General features: G+C 39.4%; 2 protein-coding genes across 2 annotated transcripts; one reads left to right on the top strand and one right to left on the bottom strand.

Moving 5' to 3' along the window:
* Nucleotides 1–708: 708 nt before the first annotated feature.
* Nucleotides 709–5259, top strand: rdh14b (retinol dehydrogenase 14b). Its single transcript, XM_041976494.1, has 2 exons — nucleotides 709–1149; nucleotides 2145–5259. Exons 1-2 carry the CDS (start codon nucleotides 796–798, stop codon nucleotides 2760–2762), a joined length of 972 nt encoding a protein of 323 aa, XP_041832428.1. The 5' UTR covers nucleotides 709–795; the 3' UTR covers nucleotides 2763–5259.
* A 320-nt stretch (nucleotides 5260–5579) lies between these two features.
* On the bottom strand, nucleotides 5580–19145 carry si:dkey-174m14.3 (uncharacterized protein LOC563117 homolog). Its single transcript, XM_041976610.1, has 6 exons — nucleotides 18957–19145; nucleotides 16948–17109; nucleotides 14228–14294; nucleotides 12401–12508; nucleotides 11319–11399; nucleotides 5580–7816 (listed from the first exon to the last, which is right to left on the bottom strand). The coding sequence occupies exons 1-6, from the start codon at nucleotides 19052–19054 to the stop codon at nucleotides 6407–6409; spliced, it is 1926 nt and encodes a 641-aa protein (XP_041832544.1). The 5' UTR covers nucleotides 19055–19145; the 3' UTR covers nucleotides 5580–6406.
* Nucleotides 19146–19456: the final 311 nt, after the last annotated feature.

Here is a 19456-nt window from a genome sequence, read left to right as displayed (position 1 = left end):
GCACAGTAAAGAGGGCATAACTTATTTATTTATTCGATTTTTAGATATAGATAGTAGAATATAATATGTTTTTTTAAGTCACTGTAACTGTTTTGCACTTATTTGAGAAAATTATGTCTCATCAATGTTTCTCTCTCTCTCTCTCTCTCTCTCTCTCTCTCTCTCTCTCTCTCTCTGTTGTTTTTTTTTTTTGTCGGTTTCGGCCCTTTTTGCGATTTGATTTGTCGGGTATCTTTTTTTCACAATTTATCAGACCTATCAGGCTCTTCTTTTCTTTCAACCCACCAACCAATATAGTCTAACACCGCCACCTAGTGGTTGCTCATGTAAATTGCAGGCGAGACTAAAATCATGAAAATAATCTGTTAATTACTATTTATCAGTAGAATTAACGTGAATTGTTAAATATCATACCTATTTTATAATAAGTTGTCTTTAAATTGATTGGAACGGTTTAAACATGTGTAATAATAAATTTAGCATTTCATGCTGTAGCATGTTTACGTTACGAAAAGTTACCGGAAGTAGTTTTCCTGTACCCGAAACCTCTGAGGTTGCTAACTTAGTTAGCTTATCTTGATTTATCATATGTCTTTTAACTGTTATTTGAGTTCATTCTGTCTTCGACCATTTACGTCGTGAAGTTGTCTAGTAATTAAAAAAAAATTGTACACCAAACATATAAAGTGGACTAACGACAGTCATGCAAATACTTCCGGGTTACGTTTGAAGTTCGATACATAACACATTTCAACACTTCAGCTGTTTTGTCCTTGCTGACCTGTCATCGCTGCTATGTCCACTGCTGTACTGGTCGCCGCTGTTGTCGGCGGTGGAGTTCTGTTTCTTATGCGTCGTTTATTCCCCAATCGGAAAACTGCCAAATTGCTCCGCTATCCGGCTAACACAATGCTAGGCAAAACGGTAATTGTGACAGGCGCAAACAGCGGGATAGGGAAAGCCGTAGCTGGAGAGCTGCTGAAACTCCGTGCACGTGTCATCATGGCCTGTCGGGATCGCCAGAGCGCTGAGGATGCAGCCCAGGACATCAGGAGACAAGCGGGACCAGAACAGGGGGAAGTGGTCATCAAACACCTGGATCTCGCTTCTCTTGCATCAGTCCGAAGATTTTGCGAGGAAATAAATGAGGCAAGTTAGAGTAGTAGGCGAAGGGATTGTTTATTCATTTACAATTTAGTAGGGCAGATGTCCAATAGAGAGTAGCTGTTGTTAAGAGCATTAGGTGGTTGTAAAGGGGCTGTTCGTGGTTCTGTATTTCTGTATTGTCTCTGAATCAACAGTTGCCTGACATCTGTCTGATAATCTAAGAAATCATAGCCAAAATCCATTATAAGATCCCAACAGGGAATGTTGACCTACTTGAGGAATTTAGAGACAAGAGCCTATTCTTTTGGCTTCAGCCGAATACCTAAAAAGTGGTGAATTTTACAACTAAACTTAAGTTATCGTTATTTCCATAATTCATTAGCACAAATCACACAGGGTGCCAGAGGGTGCTTGACAAAGTGTATCACTTTTTAACACTTGGCATGTTGTCTTTGTACCATTGCAAAATGTTGCATTGATTCTGTTTTTATGATCATGTACAGCATCCCAACTGTTAGGAAGCTGAGGTCAAAATGAATGGTTATGAACTATCATACTGAAATGTAATTTTCAGTTAATTTCATTTCATAACGCAGAGCCACATAAAGTAATAATTTCAAGCAATTCTTTACGTTTTATATAGCTTGTCTTAGTATTACATGTAGATTCATCAGTTTGCCCATTCTTTGTCATTTGCTGACATTTACTATTTTCAACCACCAGGTGTCTCAGTGCATACAATATAGGAGAAAATTAGTTTTAATTCAAGACATTATAATATATGTATGTAACATAAACCTTCTAACAAGAAAGAGTAATTGCTTTCATAAAATAAGCATGGCTTCTGAGACAAATATAGTATATAGGAAGTGCCAGAGGAGACTCATTGCAGTTAAATGATCCCACAAGCATTTTTAAATACACTAAAACTACATTCTTACTACTATTAAGAAAGTGTTGCAAAAAAGAATGAACTATGTTTGGTAAAGTATTGCCATGTAGAGTCTAAAATGTTTTCAGTGTCTCCTGTTTGTTAGGAGGAATCCAAGATTGATGTGCTCATCAACAATGCAGGCATCTACCAGTGTCCCTACACAAAGACAGAGGAAGGTTTTGAGATGCAGCTCGGAGTGAATCATCTGGGTCACTTTCTTCTCACCCACCTGCTGCTGGACCTCCTGAAATCTTCGGCTCCCAGCCGCATCGTCGTGGTTTCCTCCAAACTTTACAAATACGGCAACATCAACTTTGATGACTTGAATAGCGAAAACAGCTACAACAAGGCCTTCTGTTACAGTCAGAGCAAGCTGGCCAACCTGCTGTTCACGCATGAGCTGGCTCATCAGCTTGAGGGCACAGGGGTCACGGTCAATGCTCTCACTCCGGGCATCGTGCGGACCAAACTAGGTAGACACGTTCAAATCCCTTTTCTGGCTAAGCCGCTGTTCTACCTCGCCTCATTGGTCTTTTTTAAGAGTCCATTGGAAGGAGCTCAAACTCCGCTCTATCTAGCCTGCTCCCCAGAGGTGGAGGGAGTGTCGGGGAAGTGCTTCGCTAACTGCGAGGAGGAGGAGCTGATGGCCAAAGCTACCGATAACGAGGCAGCCAAGAAACTGTGGGACATAAGCAGAAGGATGGTTGGACTTGCTGACTGAGCAGAGCCCAGTTTTGTGGATGGTATTGTAAGGACTTAAGTGTTCTTGGACTAGACTTACAGCCCTTCACACACCAATCTGCCAGATATGGGTTGTGAAAAAACCAGTTGCTACCCTGTGGATGAAAACATTAATGAAATGACATCTTGTGCCACTTAAAATGTGATGATTAACTGTATGAGTGACGCTGCAGTGAGCTGATGCTTGTTAAAGTGATGGTTCAGAAGACAAAGAACTGCTGTAGCTCCGAGTTTCCTCAGTCCACAAATTCCAGTTACCACTATTTAGGAAAGCAGTTCATTCTTTAATAATTAAAATGAAAGAAAACAGCAATAAACCGATTATTAAAGTGAATTTAATGAGTATACTACTTAAAACACCATCCAAAAGAAGCTGCGGCTTGGTGTGAGGGGAAACATTATCCAGTCAAGGAATAAAATTTAGAAATATTTCAATTCAGACATGTAAAAATGATTCCAAAATCTTTCCAATATATTTTATCAAGTAAACCTATGTAGTTCAAATTGATATAATGCCAACATATCCTTTTTTTCCCCTCTTTCATGCTAGTGATTTTCTCAAGATTCAGACATGCACATCAAGATCAAAAGGAATTGCATCACTGCATTCATGAAAGCAAAGCTGAGTTATCAAATTTATCTCCATGATGAGGTCACCTTATTGCTTGTAGTCTTCAAATCCTCAGAGTGGAGTGAAACACATCTATTTCAAGTTGAGCTGTTGTGTTTGAAGCCTCAATTTGTGCATACTTTAGCATGTATTTTGCAGTGTAAAGGAAGAAGAGGTGGGGAGTGGCTGTTAATCTTGTTTCCTCTTGATGCGTTTGAAGTGTAAATGGTTTCTGCTGCGTCTGGAAAGGTCGACGATGCAGATCAAGGGAGCCGCTGATGCTGCTCTGCGACTCCCTCCGGTGGATGGATTCAATCTCACAAGTAAATCCCTTCTCACCTCAGCAGGAGCAAAAGAATACACAGATCGGCCACAACATTAAAACCACTGAAAAGTGAAAGGATTCAACAGATTGCCTCTTTTGTTATGAAATGTGCTGGGAAGCTGTGGGTCTTGGCATTTGTGTGAATGTTGAATAGTGCCTCAGTGGGTCTTAAACAGAGGATTTTAATTTAGTTGCTTACTCCTGTAGTTATATAATATGCAATTCAGCTACATAATGAATTCCAGATCCCTCAATATGTAATTTTTTCTTAGACTACTGAATTCCTGCACCTAAGTGCACTTTCAGCAAATTATTTGGTGTAAAATAAAATAAAATAAATAAATAAAAAACTCCTTTAGAGTCCAAAACAATAGACCTAATGTAACATAGAATTGCAGGAGTTTCTCTAATCTGAGGGACTGGGGTTAAGATTTGTGGTGTGTTTTGGCATTTTCTCTAAATGTATGACTTACAAATATATGAAGATAGGACAATAGATCTTTTCTATGCTAAGGAGGCATACAGGGCTGTATCTCTCCAACCAATGGGCAGATCTGATCACAACATAGTCTATCTCCAAGCCACATACAAACCTCGTGTACAGAAGCTTCCTGTTACCACCAGATCTTTCAGGAAGTGGTCACCAGAGGCAAGGGATGCACCGAGAGACTGATTTGATTACGCAGACTGTGATGTACTCCTGGGAGAGCAGGAAATGAACACAGTCTACATCCGTTTCTGCAGGGACACTGTTAATCCAGTTAGGACTGTACGGTTCTATCCTAACATCAAGGGCCTCCCGAACCAGAAGAAGATGGCATCCCAGGAAGGGGATAAGGAAAAGCAGAGGAGTGTGCAACAAAAGCATAGACAGACGATAGAAAGACAGCTGGAAAAAAAGACACCCGAGACATGTGAAATGGAATGAAGACCATCACTAGCTACAAAGTGAAGAATGTGGAAGATGAAGTAGAAAAAGCCAACTCTACGCTTCTGCAGCTGTAGTGAGAGGCTGATCTCAACGTGCTGCAGGAGTGACAGGTTCAGGAGATCCTTTGTCCCCAACGCCATTAGACTGTACAACAGTGACTTCAAACATGATCCTCTTAGCATATAATGGGAACTATTTATTTTATGCCTCTTAAATCTTTATGGATGTTCTTATTTTATTCAGTTTAATTATTATCTTACTGTTAATATATGTAAATATGTGAGCTGCAGGACTATAAATTTCCCTATTATGATAAAATCTATCTATCTATCTATCTATCTATCTATCTATCTATCTATCTATCTATCTATCTATCTATCTATCTATCTATCTGATTAGTTAATAATGTAATATTTGTATTAGCCTTGCTTCTATTCTAATACACAGACTGAAGACAGAGTTATCAGGCCTGGCAGAGACCAGGACAAGATATAAGCTTAGTAAAAGTGGTATTTAAAAGATAACTCTTGGCATAAAGATATTTCTTCCAGGTCTCGAGTATGTCATTTAAAATCATGTTTGTGTTAGTGAAATAAACACAAATATCAGTTGGTTACACTGTGGTTTTGTCATGATAACGATTCTTTCTGTCTGCTTTGACTTTGCTGAACTGGGCAAAAATCCGTCTTTACTAACCTAGTTTTTAAAATCCACAACAGTGATAAAGTAGAGTTTCATGGTGACTCGGCAAGCAGGCACCACATGGTTGCAGCTGTCAAAGTATAACAAAGAAAGGTCCCCCTCTTGGTTCAGCCGACCTGGATCAGCAGACAAGTAATTATTTTGAACAGCTGATTACATGCAACAAAAACAAGTGTGCATTCACATTTTAGATCTCCTCATGTCAAAATAAAAAAAAGGCTGAGAGGAGTTCTGTGTATAATTTGTGCTTTATTAAGTGAACAAAACAACCAAAATATTTAAACATGCATCATTGTCAAAGAAACGGGGTTACAGGGGCTCAATGGGGTGTGGAGATCCATATCTGAGGTAGAATGGGGGCAGGAAAACCTCTCAGTAGGGACAAAAAAAAAAGCAAAAAATAAAGTAATACTGACCGCTAAAACAGATGTTTACACCTCAAAACGTTTAAACAAAACACATTTATCAATATTGTCAAATTCAATTAACAGAAGAAAAATGTATGGTGTCATCTAAGGGGTTCATTTGTTTTCTTTCCAAACTCAGCAATCTTCATAAAGCCAATGCTGTTTAAAAATAACGAGTTCACAGGGAAGAGTTTTCAAAAGAGCATCTGCAGTTTTGAATTTATATACAAGTTCCAGGATCATCAGGCGGATTTGCATGTTTTAGATGTATTTCGTTTCTAACAGCAACATACAAAATATATCATTCGATTTTTAGTAAGTATATATTTTCTTAGATTTGTAATTCAAATGCAAACACTTTCTTATGTGTTTTAATAGTTCCATGAGCTCCACTATGTGTGTTCCTGCTCATCAAGATCTTGAATCATGATTTCTTTCTTCCAGACATATGAGTTGTAAACAGTTGCTATCCACTGCCATTCAATCAAGGCTTTTAAGTCATCTGCAGTAGTTACATTTTATGAATGATTTGGCACCTGGCTGCTTGTTGGACTACTTTTTATCAAATGGTAGCACCAACAGAAGGTGCAGCTGCACATACCAATGCCTTGTGTGTTCTATTAAAGACTGAGCCTGACTAGAAAGTCCTTTAGTTCAGAAGTGTTCCATAAAGCTGGGCCTTAGTTAGACTGTCCTTCCTTGAAAGTCCCAGAGAGCCAAATTTTTGGTTGTATGGGGGAGGAGGAGGTGGGGCAGGTGGTGGCGACTGGCTGACCTGTGCAGGCATGTTGTGCATCTCCACTTGATAGTGCTGCATCTCTGCAGCCATCTCCAGGGACCTCTGGTTGAGAGACTCGGTGGAGCTGTTAGGACTTGGGTCTACATAATCGGTGCTCTGGCCCCCAGCAGCAACGTTCCCCTCCCTATCCTTGGAGCTTCCTGAGTGGTAGAGGCTGTGCTCCGAACCCTGGCTGTCCTCTGCTCGGTACAGGTGTGCTTGGCTGTGCGCCTGTCGCAGACCTGGGCTGCATTCGGGGCTGGGACTAGCAGCGACCCACACCGGGTCCATGGCACCCGCTCCATGATGGTAGTAATCAGCCCCTTCTTGGAAGCTGCTGTAGAGCGGTCCAAGCCGGATCTTAGCAGGCCGGACGGAGAAATGCTGCTCTGAGAAGCTGTAAGGTGATGCTCGGCCTGGGCTGCGATAACTCTGGGCACTTAAGTCCTCAACACTGAGCTGTCTCCATCTACCAATTAGCTCCTCCTCCTCAGGTGCTAATGTGCTGCCTCGACGACTGTCTCCATAGGCCACACTTGGTGAAGAAGATGGAGGAAGTGGCTCGTAGGGCTCACTGAAACAGGAGGACATGGTGCGGCTGTAGACTGGTGAGCTGCCGTTCTGGTGGTGGCTAAGCTCCGTCTGTTGGAAGGAATGAGCATTGCCAAAGCCTCCTGGACTGTCCCTCTCCCAGGATGAGTCACTCTTTCTTTCATAGTCCCCTGCATCCCTCCAGTCCATGTAGAGGGAGTGATGGTGTGGGGAGGAAGCTGCACTGCTGGGCGCCTCGTTGCCTTTGTCCTCAGACCCTCCTCCACTGAAGCTGGAGTAAGAGCTGGAGCCTCCCCCCAATGTAGCAGGGAACTTGGCAAAGTGCTCCTGGGAGAAGCCGGCTCTCAACCCCACTGAACCCTCCTCTGGGGTGCTGTCAGTGGAGTTCTGAGGTCCATACAGAAGCTTCCTCTGACCGTGAAGATCCATGCTGGGCCTTCGCTCACGGTGACGGTCATCAGGGCAGTACAGGGCTGTGTCACTGCTGTACAGGTCAGATTTGTAGGCTGCACGCAGCCCCAGCCGCTCCCCACCCAATCTCTCCAGAATGAAAGTGTGGTCCTGGGTTTGGGGGCTGGGGGAGCGGGAGGCCTGGCTGCTGCTGCAGGCTTCATCTGTTTTCTCCAGCACTTTGGCAATGAGAGAAGCTGGCACAGACTCAGGGTAGGTATGGCAGAGAGGAGACTCTTCTAGGTGCATGGTCAGTCGCTCTTGAAAATCAGCAGGCAGCTAAAAATAAAAGAAATAAGAAAGAGGAGGACGGGAGAAGATGCAATAAAACTGTTCCTGTATCAGCTAAGGGAGATATTTTGTGATTCTTTTGCATCCTGTACACACAATTGTCAAACTAAACCTCTTTATCTATTGAATGTAAATTGTGTCTAAAAGACTGTACAGTTCGTTGCACTACAAAACACTCCCTAGAGTCAATTTAATCAAAAAGTCTATCAGGCTGTTAACATTACAGGCTCCTTTAAACGACAAAACAATTTAAGTTTACTGTAGGGCTCACTAAAATGTACGAGTTTTCTGTGTCAAGCTGTAAAGTCAGTTTGGCAGGTTGTCAATAGAAAAAAATATGTGGTGACTCCTTTTAAATGCAGGTTTTCCAGCATTGATTATTTTTCTGACATAATGTATTATTTTTCCCAAACCTTTGCCCAAAACTGTAATGTGTCAGTCAGTGATCTGTTTGGCTGATTTACAGGCATAGGTTACAGTACAGGTATAGGAAATTAGTATAACTGGATGCTAATGAGATACTTCCCTGATTCTTGACATGATTTTACTTATAACTCACCAATTTCAAGAGTTGATAAGGCCTTGATCAGACCTTCTGCTAACGTGTGATCAGATCATATCTACAAATACAATTGTGAGACATTGAGGGCATATTCAGATTTGATTACACATTTTTCAAAGCGGTCACATTCTTCATCGACCGCAGTAAAGCACCACCTAATGACCTAAAGTCTCCACACATGTGATAGAATTTTTGAAAGAAAAAAAAAAAAAAAACTAAAAGAAAAACCGAGTGGAATTAAAAATTGATTTATATTTCTAGTAGGTGTTAATTTCTGCAGTAACAGTGAACAAAGCAGATGTGAGTGCAAAACCAAAGCTCCAGACCTGTTCTGCTTTGGGATCTACCTTTGAAAGAGCTAACATGAAGAAGGTTGCTCTGTCTGTTTTCTGTGTTTTCAATCAGCTCACCCAAGATGTGTGATAATACCGGATCTGAAAAGCTTGTAGATCTTGAAAGAAGACTTTGAACTTTAACAGAGTCTTTCATGGAGGTTTTAAATTAGTAAAAGATTCCTTTTGCATGAGAAGGAGTTTTATTTACATGATGTCATCACTACACATCACCACCAGGGTGGCTGTAGCACAGGAGAAAGAACAGTTGTCTGCCAACCTGAAAGTTGTTGGCTCGATTCCAGGTTTCCCCTGACTACATGCCGAAGTACCCTTAGGCAAGACACTGAACCCCATGTTGCCTCCTGATCTACAAAGCACTTTCTATATAACAACAGAAGTGCTTTGTGAATGTGATATATAGTGTTAAAGCCATTTGAGTGGCCAAGATGACTAGAAAAGCACTATATAAATACAGTCCATCAGTAAACATTTTAAACTAAAAGGGTTCAACATTTTTGTGCATGCACTTGGTGAGCAATTTGTGTTGTAGTGACCCTGCACTATCTTTGAGTCGAGTATCTAGGTCTTACGTAAATAAATCATGGTTGTAGAAGCAGCCACATTGGAAGAACTTGGTCCCATATTTCTAATAGTATTCTGCCACAGGCTGTCTATAGTCACCAATGATCCAAATCAGCAGTTGGTGTCTCATATTTTGGATTAGACTCCACAACTCACTAAGGATCGTCAGCTTTTAATCTGTAAATGGGTGTTATCCTAAAAACTGCCTATTAATGGCTGTTTCTATGCAGAACTGTAGTCCCATAGTATGGTGTAATGTTTTAATGAAATGCATTAATGTGTAACTCAGTATGTGTGTCAGTATGTCACTTCTTTCTGAGTATAACACCGCACTGTATCCATAACATATTTACATACTTTGCAATAATTGTGTTCATGACCATAATTGTGTGATTTTCAGTGACCACAACCTTAGCAGAAGATAAGAATATATATATATGTGACAAATGCTTGCCTTAGAAGAGAAAGACATTGTCCTATTTTGAGCATTTCTCAGTAAGAAAGCTTCCATCCACTTTCCTTACCTCTCCATAGCAACAAGCAATAAGTTAACAGCAGCGCTTCATGATCAGGAATCTATTCAGTTGTTCCTAATTGGCAATCAAAGGCAAGCTAATTATAACTAGTTAGAGAAGAGACAAACACCATAAAGAACAGGAAAAGACATGTTGTATTATAAGAGTTTGATCACAACCAAACTTAATGCAGATTAATTACTGTCATCACCTTTTATTATTTTTTTTATTTAGGTTTGTTTTGAACACAATCATTTTGAGCTTTTTCTATGTGTTGCTCATAATGTGAGCCCAGTCATTTCATACCCTCTCTGTGCTTATTTACCAGCAAAACAAACGACTAAAGCACTTCAGCAGGCACTGAAGAGCCACTGTACTTCTCAAAAATGCTGCAGCACCATTCATCAATATGCTTTCGATTAGCTTCCACCCACAGGACCAGCAGACGGGTGGACATACTGTACAGTGAGTGCATGTATAGCCTTTGACCCCCATTATGTTTAACAGAGAGCAAGCAGAACACTTCACTCTATGATAGATCTTTGGCTGTGCCTGCGTTTGCATGTGCTGTTTTTTTTTTTCTTGTTTTATCTAAGGCTGATATTTTATGAGTCTTACGCAACCAAATGCACTTTTCATTGATATTTCCATTCAGCCATATGAGTAAAACGTGCACAGGCATTCTTTAACCTTGTGGACACTTGCTAGCTTCATTGTCACGTGGGTAAAGGCACAAAGCCCACAGCTGATGCAGCAGAAAGGGGAGCCAAGCTGGCCTAGTGTTTAAATACTCATCAATACCACATGCATTCTTTTCACAAGCAGCAGCAGGATAGTATGATGAGGCTGCAGTGTGGTCTTCATCTGCATTTCACCACACACTGTAGTTTTACCTTAACTGTCCTTCAGATTGCTTCATACTTTGCCTTGAAGTAGTATCTCTGCTGACTTGTGCTTTACTGTTGTTAAACAATGACGTAATTACCAAACCTAGGAAGCCTTTAATACATAGCTCCTGTTTATAGGCTGTAACTCTGCTAGCCAGTTAAAATTGAAGCTACTAGGGTTTTTTTAAACCTTGTCTCTTTAAGGTGAAGGGTATTTAGCCAAAAACACACAGCTTTGGGTCTTTTACTGCATCTTTGTACCTCCTGCAATCCCCTCCAGTTCCCATTACTCTGCCAAGTCTTGTCTCTTATCTGTTCTGGCTCACAAAGGGCAAGACGACCTTCTTGTTACAGTGAAGACTAAAAATTCTTCCAAAATTAAGCTTAGCACTGCTCCTCCAATCCCTCAGTCATGTCATACGGTTGAAATGGAAATGTGTTCATTCTTTATTAACTCTGATTCACAGCACAAAACAACTGAAGATCTTTTATGTTCTTGATCTTTAAAAATGCTTTCTGAGTGGGTGAATCTAAACCAAATCATATTCAGGGGCAGTTAAAATGGGAAAAATGATATTCCAAGCTTGTGAAAGTAAGTGCAGGTCTCACCTCAGAGAGCTGGGCCCTGTAAAGAGACTTGTTGCACTGAAGCAGCTGAGCAGCCAAGTTACAGTCCTTTCTGTACAAATCCTGCAGAAGTACAACATGGACACAATCAACAAAGAACACAGGCAGGGATGCATATAAAAAAAAAAAACATGCATCAGTTATGTCAGTAATGCAATTGTATTGCAGTTTACTCTCCAGAATCTCTGGTAATGAATCTGTTCTTTTTTTGTTATGCATTTATGGATTTGGAAAAGGAAAGACTGCACTATAAGAACTTCACAAGATTAGATTTAGTAGTTGCTGTTGTTATTTACCATGAGCAAAATGATAAAATCAAAACAATTAATTAAGATTTTTTTCCTTTTTTTTTTTTTTTTTTGGTATGATTTTCTTTATATGATAAGTCACAGCAGTATCTTGTTCTACAATAATAAGTTTTCCACATTTAGATTGATTTAGCATCAAATTAAATGCTTCTTTTAATTTAGAATTTCAACATGATGGAGAATAGTCGGAAAGCAGAAGAAGCTTTTTGGGAGGGAGATAGCTTATTTTCTTAGCAAGAAACAGATGTGTAAAGCTATTAGGACCATGCAAGCTAATTCACAGTAACTTAAATTTCTTCAGAAGACTAAATGCAATTTGCTTGTGCATTTTTGCATATTTCCTGGAAAAAATAGAGGTTTCGGAGCTCAACCCCTTCCTTAAAAATCCTGATATACCTAACAGACATTAAAAACTAGCTACTGTGCAAGGTGCTCTGATGCATCTTTTTACATGACCTTTGAAACAATGGCACTTGGATGCGTTGCATGAATAGCAACCCAGGAAATACAAATCAAACCTAAGCAAGAGCATATAATTCTGCAGCAGAAATGGGTGGTAGTCTACATGTGTTTTAAACATTAAGAGAAAATGGCAGACAGCATAAACAAAGCAACATTTGCATAAAATAAGTTTATAATTTTGTTCAGTTTTAGCATGCAGTTGTAGCTTGAAACAAGACTGAACCACCATGAACGGCTTGTTTCTCCTTGAATAAATTAAAATTGAGAGAAAACGGCAGTATAACTTTATCTTACGTTGTCCTCTTGCAACTTCTCAATGGTGAGTTTTGCCTCCATCAGGTGGTTGTTGAGGACAATGATCTCTCTGCTGAGAGCTCGTTTTTCATCATCATGGTGCTGTGACTGACAACAACCAAAGAGGAATTGATCAGTTTAAGTAACTATTCGTGCATGCATGTTAGCCATGAAAAATTGGAAGTCTAAAATATGAATGCCTTGGTGTTTTCATCATGCTATTTCCCTACAGGAGAGAGAAAACATTTTACGCCTTTCATTGACTGTAGAGCTGAAGCACAGCAGAGAGGGAGTGGAGGGATGGGTCATATGTTTTTCTTCAAACTTAATTCTTCTCCATGTTACCAAGTTTGACTTTCTGGATGTGTGTCTGCAAAGGGTCACTTTTTTTCTCAATTGTTCCCAATAAGTAGCAGCTGCCAGGAGAAGAAGTGATGCACCCTGTTTCATTTTCAGAGTGCTCTGATTTATTTTTATGAAGACACAAGTGCTTCTATTTGATGATTTTTTTTTTTTTACTTTTTTTTTTACTTTTTCAGAAAGTAAAAAATTGCTTTTTAGTCTACCCACAATGTGGACAAAATGTTCACCTTGGAGTTTTACTCATATGACATGACAGAAATAATCACAACCTTCATCCCAGAACATTTTCTGACAGAAAAAACTACAATATGTACATACACTCTTAAAAAGAGCCTTCAGATATTGTTTTTCATGTTTTATTATCAAAACATAGACCCTGGTATATGTATAAATGTAATCTTAGTGCACCTGAATCTGGCTCTAAATATAGGTACAGAGACCATGGATTGGTAAGAGAGGTTTAACTGAATACAAGTACTTTGGGCCAGAAGATTAACAAGCTACTATCACTAAATTGAGCTCCCAATTAATACATTCTCTTTGGATTTTGCATGTTGTGTAAATGTAAAGTTAATTCATTGATAAATCACTGAGTCCCCAAACTTACTGATAACACGTAAGGACTTTGGCTCGGCTGAGGTCCTTGGTTTTTATGGCAGCTGTAAACTGAATTTGTTTTTCCAGTTTAACTGTGCAAAGTTTTAGCTGTTTGGAGAATGGTGAGAGGAGAAGCACAGACGCTTGTGTTTATCTGTCTTGTAATTACATTCTTTGTAGTTGTGCAGAGCCCGGGGGTCAGATGGGTTTGTGGCACCTCTGGAGTAAACAAGCTTTACGATTGCAGAGACTTACTCAGCACCTCTCTCACCCTTGAGGAAGATGTACGTGAGATGAATCCATAACAGCTGATGAGAACTCTCCTCATGGAGAAAAAAAACTGTTTGGCCTTTATTTTAAAAAATGACCAATTTTCTTCATTCAGAAAGCTGGGTAACCTTCGGCTCCTTATTATCTATACCTGGTATTTCACCTCGTATACACAGCTATAGTGACTGTAATGATTGTTATATTTTACTGAAACAAACCTGTTATATGAGCATTTTTCAGCCATCTATTCACCAGCAAAGACACCTGTTGGTCATACAGTATTTTCAGAAAAACTAGTTAATTGTATCTTTCCACAGGCAAAAGCAATGTCTGACAAATGAAGTGAGCTGTGCTGCTCTGAGGAACAATGGGCTTGCTATCACTTTGCCAATGGGAGGAGGACAACCACTTGTAATAAGCCATAATTAATGTCAGTGGCACCAACAGCAGGGGATTTATTTTCAATCTGGGTCCCAGTGTTCTGTGCCATCTCCATACTCCATGACTTGCTTGGATGCTTCTCTTCCTTGTGTGGGTGCAGCATGCACTTACGAATTCTAAGGCTTTAAAAACATACACACAAATTTAAACACTTACGTTTCTGTGGATCTTTTCCTCCAGATCTTGGTTGATCCTCTGCAGAGCCGAGTAGCTGCTTTGTATTCTAAACCAGACAATAAGCAACGGTGTTCACTCGCAGATAATATTGTGTTTACATACTGAATATACAGAAGTATCTGGTTCCCTTTCCAAACTAGAAACAGGCATATTGCCAAGCTTCTCATCCTTTGAGGAGATGCGGTTGCATTTTATGATCACTTAATGCAACTCATTCCTCATATCTTGCACTCACTTGTTGTTTTTCTTGCTGCAGATGCTCCTGATGATTGTCTGTTGCGTTTTCTCACAGAGGCTGTAAGTAATTTTCTGTTTTGTTGCATGTGTAGCAGCTGGTTGTCTACATTTTCATCGGCTTGGGCTTGACTGTACAATTGTAGTTGTGTTCTATCTCTATCTTTATCTCATTTTCACTCTCGTCACTTGCTCCTTTTCTTTTCTGTTAACTCTCTCCTTCCCTTTGTCTTTTGTCCCTCCTGTCAGGTCCAGCATTAATATGTACATTTTGAAGCAAATTTAAAAATAAAAAATAGTACTTAAGTTTCAAGAGGAGCCTTAAATCTATAAATCTCATCTTGGTTAGGCAAATTTATTTGGCACAACACTGCAGTTAGACCATCATTCTGCTGTCATGATGCTAGACAGGATAAAAAATAAATTAATTTGGTTCAAAAAGTTAGATAGATTTAGTTTATTTTACAATACTTTCCTCCACAGCTTTCTGTTGCCTGCAAAACATGGATACTTCTTTGTGTTTCAAATAAAATTAACACTTGAAAGCCCCCAAAATGAGTCATCTGGTATTATAATTGGAGTTTATGTATAATTATTTGTTTAGTTAAATAAATTACCCAAATAAAGAGGAGTGTTTTTCACAGGGGATACAATTTAGTGACAATATTATTAATTAGTAGATCTTGCATTCAGGGGTGTGATTCAATTACTCCCACTAAGGTCTTCTTCTCTCCCCTTTGCCTTTCTCCCTCTCTTCCTTTCTCCTCTCGATGTAGCTTTTTATTTTTAGCAAAGCAAAACAAAAAACTAGCCAGGCAACAATGGCTGTAGGCAAAGGTAATAGGAAAGCAATCCTTACAAGATGCTGTTGCAGCTGTATCATCACAGCATTGCATACTTAGTGGTGAAGCGTCCATGAATATCTTATGTGGCCTGGTTGAAGACTAATCTATGTAGCACTTTGAATTTTCTGAAATTGTGGCTAGCTCTTAGAAAAAAACCATTAATAATTTGAATGTATGTCCTCCAGATGTCCTGTAATCTTGGTACAGAGCATCTCCCTGAATGACTAAGACAATGGGCTTACTAAGCTTTATAGGAGGTTGTAAAAATAATATACAGCACCTTTAGACTGTCGTTTAATGGAGAGGAAGATATCCAAAACAGCACACTGAGGTTATAAAGGGGACGTAATTCTTTTAAAAGATTTTTAACTGTAAAATGGCAAAAGAAATGTTAATGTTTGAGTTGCAGTTGCTGAAATTAGTCTGGTGATCATTAATGACAAATTTAGGACAAAGGGAAATTTGGTGGATTAGTTCTCTGTTGTACCAATGCTTCTTAGCAATAAATCTTTTACATTTAGAGAGCCTGTTTATTTCCCTTGGTGATACATTTGTAAAGAAAATGTATTTGTGGGATGATTATGTCAGTTGTGCCCATGAAAAACTTACCAAATCTTTTCAGAAGATGCCAAATAACTGATTATGCTATTGACTTTTGTTTGGTGTTGTTTATTAGATTTGATGATTTAAGTCTGAAAAACGAAAACATGTTGGCAATTGAACAATTTTGAGATGTCCTCCAATGATGACAAGCTTTGGTTTTTCAGTGAGGGAGATTCCACTCTACAACATCACAATGCCTCCACCAACAGTTCTTACCATATCGGTGCAGCAATGAGCATAGCTTTCTCTAAGTCGCCTCCACACTCGAACTATACAATACAACTTCCACAGGCAGAATCTGAACTCATCACTGAACATAAGATTCCTCCAACGTGTCCATGTTCCAGTGCACATGTTGACAGCACTGGTGCAAACAGGCCTGATGGTTAAGGGCAGTCATGGCGTTCAATTGCAAAATTAAAACTAATTTTTCATGGGCACAACCCAAATACTCAACCCTGCTGCTCATCCCACATATGCATGTTCCTTACAAATGTGGCACCATTTAAAAGTGCCAAGCAGCATTGATACTAAAAAGAAATATGTGACGAAACACACGTTTCCTTTCTTTTTGTTTGTATCGTTTCACAATACAATGCCCTTTTTTCTCCATGTCAGAATGAGTCCTCACTGCTTCGTCTAACTGCATAATTAGAAGTTAGTGGAAAATCTATATATATATATTTGTATCTTTCAAAATAGACACTACCTAAGATTTTGGATTCCATTAATATTATATGTATCTTTTTATATCCTTACTGGCTTATTGTGCAGTGTAAAACTATAAACAAGCATGCATTTTATCCAAACTGTTGCAAAAAAAAAAGATTTTTCTGTGTCCTTATTGCCATTCTCTTGTTCTTCTACATGTAGGGTAAACTGAATAGAGTGTTACAGCCCTAAAAACAAGACATGTTGTCCAAAATCCCTAAACAGCTTTTTTTTCCTTCTGTGCCATAGCATAATCTATGGCCTTGTATTACTCTAAGTGATGTACAGCATGCAGTGTGAGCCCACCTGCGCAGCTTATCAGTGAACTTGTCCAGCTCCTCCTGTGCTCTGCGTAGCTCGGTCTCCAGGTACTGCCTAGTGGAGTCAAACTCGCTTTGCAGCAGCTCAAGTTTGTGTGTTGTGTAGGAAAGTCTTTTCCGCAAGTCCTCCTTCTGTTCCAGCAATGAGCTATATGCACACATAACAGGAAATTATTGTGTTCAGAGCATACAGTGGAGGAAGCAAGATTGTAACACGGGTCTGTCCTTATCTAAATTGACTTATAAAGGTCTATATATTTTTAACAGCCATGCATTGCGTGATGAGGACATCATGAGAGGGTGATAAAAGCAGGGAAGTTCTTTGGAAATGTGCTTTGCATCAAGAAAACATGAAACCAATACACAAGCTTTAATTAAAAAGCCAAGCAGTAAACATGGAAACATCTTTTTAAGCAACTGGACCTTTGAGCATAGGATCTTTTTCACTATTAGACCGAAATCCAATCGCTAGTGTGATTGGCCTGATGGAAAATAGGGAAGCAAATTCTGTGATTACATATGAGCCTACAAACTCGAGTACCTTATAAGAATAGACCCCAAAGGCTAAGATTTACAAAACAGTGATATCATCAACATGTAATTTAGCAAGGCAGCACAGTGATGACTATTTTTAGAGTATGTGCATTACCTGGGCTTCAATCTAATCAAAGGGCAAGTGTGAGTGGCAAAAGAGGAAATGTCTGTTGCTCTGATGAATCTGAGAGTGCACGGCTTGGCTTAATGGACCTTGTATTGATAGACAGATGGAGGAAGGAAGGTAATGACTATCTGTGGCTGGATAACAGATAGCACAAAATGGATGGAGATGTGGTCACGTTGCTCTTTTCACTTTTTCTATTTGTCTGTTTTTCTCTCTTTTAACAAGATCATTGATACTAAAAGACAGGAGGCTGAGTTAGGAAGTAAAAACATCAGGGACAGGTTACAATTCAATTTTATTGGTACAGGTAACAGGAGGTACATCTTGTTTCTATTTGATTACGAGACTGCATTTTCTGCAGTCAATGGAATGAAAAATAGACAAAGTCCATCAAGACTTTTTACAGAACTTCATCCAGACTGTTTTGCATTTTTGTCTAAACTATGATTTAAATTTAAGGGTGGTCAAACATTTTATATGAATCTTTTTGGATTTTGGATGAATTGATTTGTTAGCCAACAAATATGTGCCGTTGATACCCATTTACTATACATATGAAATTAATTCTTGCCTAAATAGTTTTGTGAGTAACATCTAGGCCAGCGATATGCAATTACATGTCTGAAAAACATGTGAATGTGTTTTAAAGCTGCACCACTTTATAAAACTTCCTTTTATACATGCTACTTAGCTAACTAACTTGTTATCCTCAGCAGAATTGTCCTTCAGATTGACCAGTCTCAATGTTTTTGCCTCCAGCACAGCTCTGCGCCAAGAAACTTTTGTACATATTCGGTTTCCTGTCAGTCACTTGTAAATGTAGTGCCATAACAGAATTAATGCTGAATTGAAAGTGAAATTATAAATTGTTTATGTTTCATTAAGAGCTGCTGCATCTGCAGCTATATGCCAGTGAGTGAAAAATAGCTGCCTACAGAGTGACTCAATGAATGTCTCAACTGACATTTGAGTGCTGCATTATCCAGCAGTGCCCACCACCTCACCTCCCGCTACATTTTGATTGGTAGGCGCTCACAGGGGAATACAGGTGTTTGTTGTTTGCTACAGGATGACTTTACGTTAAGTAGCTCCAGGGATGAAAAATCCCCCATTAGTGACCTCCACTGTGAACAGGAGCTGAGTCACACGTAATGAGTGTTTTCACTCTGGTGAGATGAGATGACGAGGCAGCGTGACTTCTGGGCTTTGAGAGGCAGGATGAGGCTGCCTTTGCACCACTGTGCGACGAGAGAAGACACCTCGTGGGCGAATGAACGGACAAACATAAAGAAATGAGGACGGATGGAAATATGGCTGGAGAGATTCCCTCTTACCTTTTTTTGGGGTGTTTGCCACCATTTCGGGGGACTTTTAAGGCAGTTTTGCCAATGTATATCTTTTTCATGGTTTGTCTGTGTTCCTTCCCTCTCATGTGTTTATAGGACTTGTCCACAGGGAACTGGCATGTATGTTAGTTTTCCAAAGGACACGAGCTAAGTGTGGCCTGCAGAATTACTGAGTGATATACCCTGCCAAACAAAGCAAAAGACAGGTTGGCAACTATTAGTAACTTCAGTCAAGCAGGGATCCCATCGGAAGGACAAAGTTGATATTAAAAACATTGGAGTGAAGCTGCCAATATTTTGCAGTTACAGTCAGTTTGATCGCAAAAATCCTCTAAGTTTTGTCCTTTGCAGGATAAGAAAAGCATAAACAACATTACTTAAGAGTTACAGATTATAATTAAAGTCCTTCACAAAGTTATTATTCACAGTTATGATGGAGATTTTTTTTTTTTTTTTTTGCTAATTTTCTCTTTTTTCACCCACTTCTT

The sequence above is a fragment of the Melanotaenia boesemani genome, chromosome 22 (genome assembly GCF_017639745.1).
Source record: "Melanotaenia boesemani isolate fMelBoe1 chromosome 22, fMelBoe1.pri, whole genome shotgun sequence".
In the NCBI taxonomy this organism is placed as follows: Eukaryota; Metazoa; Chordata; class Actinopteri; order Atheriniformes; family Melanotaeniidae; genus Melanotaenia; species Melanotaenia boesemani.
This window is presented reverse-complemented; position numbering and strand designations above follow the sequence as displayed.

Excerpts from the sequence above, each read along its gene's own strand:
- rdh14b (XM_041976494.1), top strand. The coding sequence starts at position 796 with ATGTCCACTGCTGTACTGGTCGCCGCTGTTGTCGGCGGTGGAGTTCTG. Across the intron at positions 1,150-2,144 it reads TTTGCGAGGAAATAAATGAG|GAGGAATCCAAGATTGATGT; the intron begins GCAAGTTAGAGT and ends CCTGTTTGTTAG.
- si:dkey-174m14.3 (XM_041976610.1), bottom strand. The coding sequence starts at position 19,054 with ATGAGAGGGAAGGAACACAGACAAACCATGAAAAAGATATACATTGGC. Across the intron at positions 17,110-18,956 it reads GGCAAACACCCCAAAAAAAG|CTCATTGCTGGAACAGAAGG; the intron begins GTAAGAGGGAAT and ends GTGTGCATATAG. Across the intron at positions 12,509-14,227 it reads AGGAAAAGATCCACAGAAAC|TCACAGCACCATGATGATGA; the intron begins GTAAGTGTTTAA and ends GGTTGTTGTCAG.